The 7,334-nt window shown below is 36.9% G+C and overlaps 1 protein-coding gene across 2 annotated transcripts; it reads right to left on the minus strand.

The window, feature by feature from the left end:
* LOC107625025 (protein CHROMATIN REMODELING 8) lies at positions 1,078–7,334 on the minus strand. Of its 2 annotated transcripts, none has more exons than XM_016327542.2 (7): positions 6,994–7,334; positions 6,035–6,574; positions 5,217–5,610; positions 3,985–4,855; positions 3,044–3,653; positions 2,269–2,736; positions 1,078–2,109 (listed from the first exon to the last, which is right to left on the minus strand). In XM_016327542.2, the coding sequence occupies exons 1-7, from the start codon at positions 7,081–7,083 to the stop codon at positions 1,429–1,431; spliced, it is 3,654 nt and encodes a 1,217-aa protein (XP_016183028.1). In that variant the 5' UTR covers positions 7,084–7,334; the 3' UTR covers positions 1,078–1,428. The 2 variants fall into 2 exon arrangements, with proteins under 2 accessions (XP_016183028.1, XP_020971277.1); XM_021115618.1 differs by having other exon boundaries at positions 3,937–4,855.

Raw genomic sequence — 7,334 nt, forward strand, 5'->3', positions numbered from 1 at the left:
TAAAATTTTAAAAATAAAATAAAATTAAAATAAAATAGTATCACATTTTGCATCATAAGCAATTATAATTTAACATAAAACAATCTGAGACTCAACTTTGAAACTAGTAATACTCAATCAGGGTGAAAATATAAAATTTTGAGGTACGAGGTATGTCTAGTTTAGTCCTTGAAATTTTTAGTATTCATCAAATAGTCTCTAACTTTTAAGAATAACCAAATTGGTTCATGAATTTATAAATCGTGAATCTCCTTCATTCCTAATTCAACAGTTGTTAACGCAATACTAACATAAAAGTATAAAATATTAAAGTATTAGTATGACATTCTCAACTGTAAGTAGGAATATTAATGGGGCAGGATGAGGGTAGGAGAATAAGGAACGAAAATATAAGAGAGAGAGTTGAAGTAGCACCTATTGTAGAAAAGATGGTAGAATTGCGTCTCAGGTGATTTGGACATGTGAGAAGAAGATCGGCAGATCACCCAGTCAGGAGGGTGGATGAGATGAAAGATGGACAAGGGGTGAAAGGCAGAGGAAGAACTAGAAAGACAATCCATGAGGTAGTCAAACCAGATTTACATAGAAACAGTCTCTTTGTAGACATGATACATGATAGAGGTCAATGGTATCATTTGATTCATGTAGCCGACCCCACCTAGTTAAACAAGACTTTGTTGTTGTTGTTTGTTATTGTTTAAGCTCTTTTTTCAAAAGAAACTTAATTAAGTTGTTTACCCAAATTGGACTTAAATAGTTGCTTGACACGTGTTGAGTTAATAGTACACGTAAGCAAGATACATTAGCTCTAGACAAAAACATTAATAGAGAGGACATAATATTTAACAGAGTTATCGTGAAAAACCGCAGTCATTTTTCAATTGATGAAGAACATAATGAAAATTTGTAAAATTGTTAGGAGGCGAGTTGAAATTTTACTCAAAAGTTTTAGTCACATGACACACAAGTTTTTCCCTTCAAGACTTGCCTACTTAGATTTAGCTGATAAATTGATATGTACAGACTGAACCTTTAATCAATGAAATTCTGTAGAGAAAAAAAAGACCGAAAAGAAAATAACAGTAATCAGAGAATTCTTTTGTTGGCAACAAAGAGCATTAGTCTAATCACATATTTTTTGTTGAAGAGTAAGCAAGGGGCTTTACAAAATCACTTTCTCTACAATAAAAGGATGCCTTCTTCTTAGCACCAAAAAGAAAAAAAGATTACCTATTTTGTCCCTGATTAGTTTACAAAATTAGGCTGAGAACCAGCCAAAGGGAGAAACAGCTATTCACCATTCACCATCCCAAAAAAACTTGACAATGAGGTACTAAAGTAAGCCGTAGCAAGACCACATTGAATGCTTTCTACCAAAATGACCAGTTTTGTACACTTTTGGCATTCAAGTATTGGCATAGTAGCTAATTATTGGTAGTCTGGCTTCAGAACCCAATTCGATCCACTAGGCCCTTTATGCAGAGTAGCTATTTCCTTTAACAGATTCTTGAATAAAGCAAGATCTTTGGAGGGTATTCTGTCCTTGAAATACTGAACTATGCTGGCTGAACTGGAACTGCCGCCATGCTGTTGTAGAAATGTACATATCTGACGAATTAATACTTCAGGTTGCGAGCCAGATATATTTTCAGAAGCTCTAGAAGATCTGACATCTGTAGATCTTGCTTGATTAATTGAACTTGAGCTTGTACCAAATTGATGTTCGAGGCCAGCACCAACAGCATTATCTTGGTTAACTCGAATTCTTGCCAAAAGTTCAGCAGAAGATAATGCCTTCCCGGACGTCGCTCCAGCAGCAAATCCATTCAATTTTTTAGTTCCATTGCTGGGTGATCCATCAGATGCTTTGTTATTATTTATCAACTGGGTATTCACAGTTGAACCAAATTTCCGCTTAACAGATGCTGGTGCACCAGCAGCTCCAGACCTTCCTGTCCATGTAGGAACAGAGACGCTGTCGTGGCTTCGGAGCATTCGTGATTGACGTAAAGCTTCTGCAGCTCTTTGTGCAACCTTGGATGCTTCCTCCTGAAGCCTCAGTTTCTCCTCATCATTGGCATTCATGATCATATCATGGTTCAAGGCACTCTGCAAGTCAATATATATGATTAGTTGTTTGTTTCATAGTTATCTTTAATTATTAAATAGTAAATATTTACTCATTCAGCAGAATGTAGTTTTCCAATAATGTAATCAAATACACTTATATGCATGATAAATTGGTTGTACACAATGAAAAAAACTTACATGTATCCCATTGGCACCAAAAAGACTCTTCAATATATTTGTTTCCTCATCAACCCCGTCACCATGTTCCGCTTTCCCTTTGCCCTTTCCATTCGGAGATCCGCTCTGTGATTGGTCATCATTATCAGCTGCAACATCTTCAGAAACCGGTTCAGTAGTCTTGCTAAATTTATTATTCTCCTGGTTGTTTGTGTGTGTCCCAACCATATTTACTTCTTCAGATATTTGGCCGAAAATATTTGATGTTTCAGTAGACCCAGTTTCTCCATCCACATTCAATGTGAAAAGATCTTTCATATCCCGGGCTTTAAAGAACCTTTTCTGCTGTGGGTTCTTGAGTATTTTATTGGTAAGAAAATGTTTGTAAATCTGACGGTGATAAACTTTCTCCTCTATAGTTCCTCGTGTGATCAACCTATACACTGTTACATCCCGTTTCTGACCAATACGCCAAGCACGCTCTCTGGCCTTTTAAAAGAAACAGTTATCTATTAAATAACATCAAATGATTTAATTTTGAAACCAGAGCATTATATCTCATGACAATGAAACTAAAACAATTTCACAACCAAGAATATATTATAAAATATAAATCTAAAATAGCAAAAGAAAAAAATTGTCTGGATGTTTTCCCTCACCCACTCTGCCCCAAACATGCTTAGGTATCTTTGTCGGATGTTTTATAATAAACTTGCTAACTGAATGTGGTTAAGCAAAGCTTATCAGTAATTTTTCAACAATTCCAAAACCAAAAAGGATGTGCATACGAAGTTACCTGCATATCATTTGAAGGATTCCAATCAGGGTCAAAGATTATCACCCTGTTTGCACCAGTAAGATTTGTCCCCAAACCCCCAACTCTGGTTGTTAGAATAAAAATAAATATATCATTTGAGGCATTAAATTCGTCTATTAAAGCCATTCTCTGTTTTACGGGAGTGAGACCATCCATTCTCCGATACATATGACCAGAAGTAGATAAAAAATTCTCAAGAATGTCGAGCATTTGTTGGGTTTGAGTAAAAAGAAGAACACGGTGACCTTGCTCCTTCCAAGCATTGAGCACTTGAGCTACAATCTTCATTTTCCCACTACGTTCTGGATTTCCATAATCTGGATTACCTGAGGCATGATCTCTTTCAAGTAGGTCAGGGTGATTGCATATCTTGCGCATCACATCAATTCCAGAAAGAGAATTCTTGTGTCCATCCAATATTTGCTCCACTTCCGAACTTGCCAAAAATGCTCTATACGCAGATATTTGCTCTGATGTGAGGCTGCAGAATAGGACATGCTCAGTTTTATTTGGAAGCTGCGCATTCACATCAGCCTTCATGCGTCGAAGAAGATAAGGCATGATTAAATCACGCAGCACCACAGCACACCTGTCAATGAAACAATTAAATTCAAACTCCTGTCCTGGAAGCTAACATACTACATAGCTCACTAAGTAAACATCGGTACTGTAGATGAAAAGGCCGTTAATCTAGTTCAAAAGTTCACTGCTTCATGTTCCAGTACATGATATGGCCAATATTAGTGAATCTGTTGTTGACATATAACTAATAAAAAATAGATAGTTAACCAACAATTATTTTGGGGAAATAACATTTTCAAATTCCTGGAAAAGCAATTCCAGTTTAATAACAGGAGAGAAAAATGGGTTACCAAATAAATTTCCCCATTAACACAATAGGAAAAGGAATATTGAGCGACCTGTATGCTGTGGATACTTGTAATGGTGAAGCATTTGCATAACCACCAACGGCAATAGGAACTGCAAATTCTGCTTCAAATACAGGCAACACACCCAATCTTCCAGGAAAAACAAAATCAAACAATGACCAGAGTTCTGACAGCTTGTTCTGAATAGGTGCACCAGTCATTATAATGCGGTGCACAGTTTGTAGCTGTTTACAAACAAGGGTGACTTCAGCATTAGGATTTCTTATTCTATGTCCTTCATCAAGAACAGCATAACCCCATTCAATGTCAAGCAACTGGTCCCCCAATATTCTGATTTGCTCGTAAGTGGTGATAAGTAAACCAGATTCTGATCTCAAAACACGATTTATCAGGGATTTCCACTTTCTTGTGTTTCTAGATGGTACACTTCTTTCATCATCGCTGTCGTTTGAAATATCACTCTCATAGTCCGATTCATCAGAATTTGCTTGCTTCTTTCTAGGAGAAGAATCCTGAACAGAATCATGTAAAAGCTCTACATGAAATTTCGGGTACCACTTTTTAGCTTCCCTTTTCCACTGTCTCAAAAGTGTAACAGGACAGATAATAATGCTGGGCTTGTACATGCCACTAAAATGCAATGCACCAAGAAAAGATAAGACCTGGACAGTTTTACCGAGGCCCATCTCATCACCAATAATTCCACCAGCTCTTTGGCAATGCAATTCCCACAGCCATTGAACACCAACCTTCTGATAGTCAAACAGTGCATCAAAGATGTTATCAGGGATTTTTAGTCCACCTTCTAATGTTATATAAGAAGATTCATGATCGGCAAGTTCAACATCTTGAGCTTCCAAATTTTCACAACTAGAAGTATCCAAGTAACCATTTGCATTTTCTGCACAATGTTCAAAAGATTAAATATCAAATATGAACATATAAATCCCTGAGCCGACATATCAAATATGAACATATCAACTAGTGAAAACAAGGCTTATGGTACATCCCAGGCTGACTTTCTTCCACACCAATAAAGGGCCGACATGCATTTTCCAGTCTTTAGAAGTAACCATTTTATTATTAAATAAATGAAGTAAGAATCTAGGGAAATTGGAAATATAAGTCAATGACGATCATGTATATACCATATCCAAATACAATCTCACCTAACAATAATTCATTGATCAATTTTTCTTGTCATCAAGATTTATAATAACTAGACCAACTTTTGCATTGAGAACATTAAAACTTGAACTTACCACTATCTCCATGTTGCATATCCTCACAAGAAACACGCCTTGTCCATTTCCTGCCAGGCAAAGGCCGCCTCCTTTTCCTCTTGGAATCTTTATTCTCCTCTTCCTCTTTGTCTCGTAATTTAAGTGGTTTCCTGAGCCTTTGAAATGGAAAGGTGGGGGCATCAAGCTTTGGAACGGCATCATATTCAAGCAGCTTGGTGGTTGGGCGAGCTCTTGCTGCCTCGGATATTGATCTAGCAGCCCTTTCAACACTTTCAGAAGCAAGATCACCAGTATTTTCTTGCTCAGATACATTATGGCTACTTGATGCTGCAGATTGTTGAAATCGGCGCTCAAAGCCCTTCAACTTATGAAAAGGGGTTAGAACCCCTTTTCTCACCAACTCATCCCTCTCCTATGGTATCAGCAGTAGAAAATCAGATATTCTATATCTATCTCAACCAACTATACCTCAGCAAATTTGTTTAGCATTTCAGAACATCAAATGCATTTACTTAAGATATGAATAAAGCAGGTTTAGGGGTAGAAAAGCTGGTTTTGTTGATGATGGTGGAGGTGGTGGTGTTTAGGGTTAGAGAAAGAGAGAAGAAAGAAGATGAAGAAAAGGTATGAAATTATGAGAGAAAGATGATAGCATCATTAGAAATGAAATATTTACGAACTATTGTGTAAACTTTTGGGATAATTTTGAACAACAAAAAAAGCTTAAGGACCATTTTGATTTTCAACCCAAAAGTTAGGACCAAAACAATACTTTATCATATGACTAATATCATAATAAGAAATATTGAAACTGTTATTATCAAAAAGCAACTCACTGTTTCAACAAAACCTGCAGAGGCTGCATCCAAAACAGCATCAAAATCAGCATCATCATTAAAGGAGACTATCCTTTGCCGCTTCCCCAAGCTTTTCTGTGGCCTTTTATCTTCTTTTTTTAATTTCTTCTTTGGTCTTCTATCTTGCTTAACTAAATCAAATATCAATTTTTCCTGGTCACTATTTTTGGAAACATCATCCTTACAGAACTCCGAAAGCTTTTCCTCTAGTTGAGCCTTTGTTTTCTTCAGGCTCTGTAGCCTATCAGCAGCAAGAACACACTGAAGGTTTGAATCATTGGAGGAACCACCTTCAGCAACTCCTTTCTCCTGGCTGTCCTCGCCAACACCACCACATTCTCCATCATTCTCATCACTTCTCAATTGCTGAATGGTAGACGCTACTGCATCTATTTCAAATCTCACTGCCCTCAGTTTCTGATTAAGCTCTGCTTTAGTAGCAGATGATGGATCAACATTTCCAGATACACTAGAATCTTCTTCCTTCACACTCCCTTCAGCTTCGGGAACAGCAGTCGCCTACAATTTCACACTCTCCAACTTCAACTTTTATGTCTCAAAATTAAAATAGAAAATAAAAAATTCTACACAGGAATACTAGTGAACACGTCTAACACATACTGATATCCAATATCAAAGATATGCTTACAAATTTCAATATATGGTTAGACATTTTAGTATTCATCGTCAAGCTCAAGTAAAACTACAAGTAAACACACACAATTCAGCACATTCAAATTTCATGGTTTTGAAAGTATTAAAATCATTTGTGCACAGCATCACAAACAAATATTACAATGATATCACATCAATGCTTAGAAATTTCAGCAGAGTTCAACAGCATTCAACACCAATTTCAAAACCGGAAAACATGATCATACAATTTCAAAAGATAATTAAATTAAATTAAAATTAAAACCAGATTAATACGCACACACCTTTTCTAAGACGTGGCGTTCAATGTCTTCGGGATTCGCCGACTTAACGCCCAAACTGTTGAGCAGAATTCGATCCTGCTCTTCCTCCATCTAATTGCTAATCGCCAAAACCTAGCTTCCGTAATAGATTACGTTCATCATTTTCAGTAACGGAAAAAGAAATTACTGCATTCGATTTTAGGTTTGAATGTTCGAATTCGAATTCAATTTTTTGTTCCGCTTTTCACCAGAACCGGTTGCGATTTTGCGGAACCGGGTAAGTGAAATGGAAGAAGGTTTTCCCGGTTTTTTTCCCCCAGCAAGCAGCAGCGTCGTCTGGGTTTATGTTTGTGGTTCCCGCA

Source organism: Arachis ipaensis, chromosome B02 (assembly GCF_000816755.2).
Source record: "Arachis ipaensis cultivar K30076 chromosome B02, Araip1.1, whole genome shotgun sequence".
In the NCBI taxonomy this organism is placed as follows: domain Eukaryota; kingdom Viridiplantae; phylum Streptophyta; class Magnoliopsida; order Fabales; family Fabaceae; genus Arachis; species Arachis ipaensis.

Coding starts and splice junctions, on each gene's coding strand:
- LOC107625025 (XM_021115618.1), bottom strand. CDS start 7,083: ATGGAGGAAGAGCAGGATCGAATTCTGCTCAACAGTTTGGGCGTTAAG. Junction 5,611..6,034: donor CTGCAGGTTTTGTTGAAACA/GTGAGTTGCTTT, acceptor CTGATACCATAG/GAGAGGGATGAGTTGGTGAG. Junction 4,856..5,216: donor TATGCAACATGGAGATAGTG/GTAAGTTCAAGT, acceptor AACATTGTGCAG/AAAATGCAAATGGTTACTTG.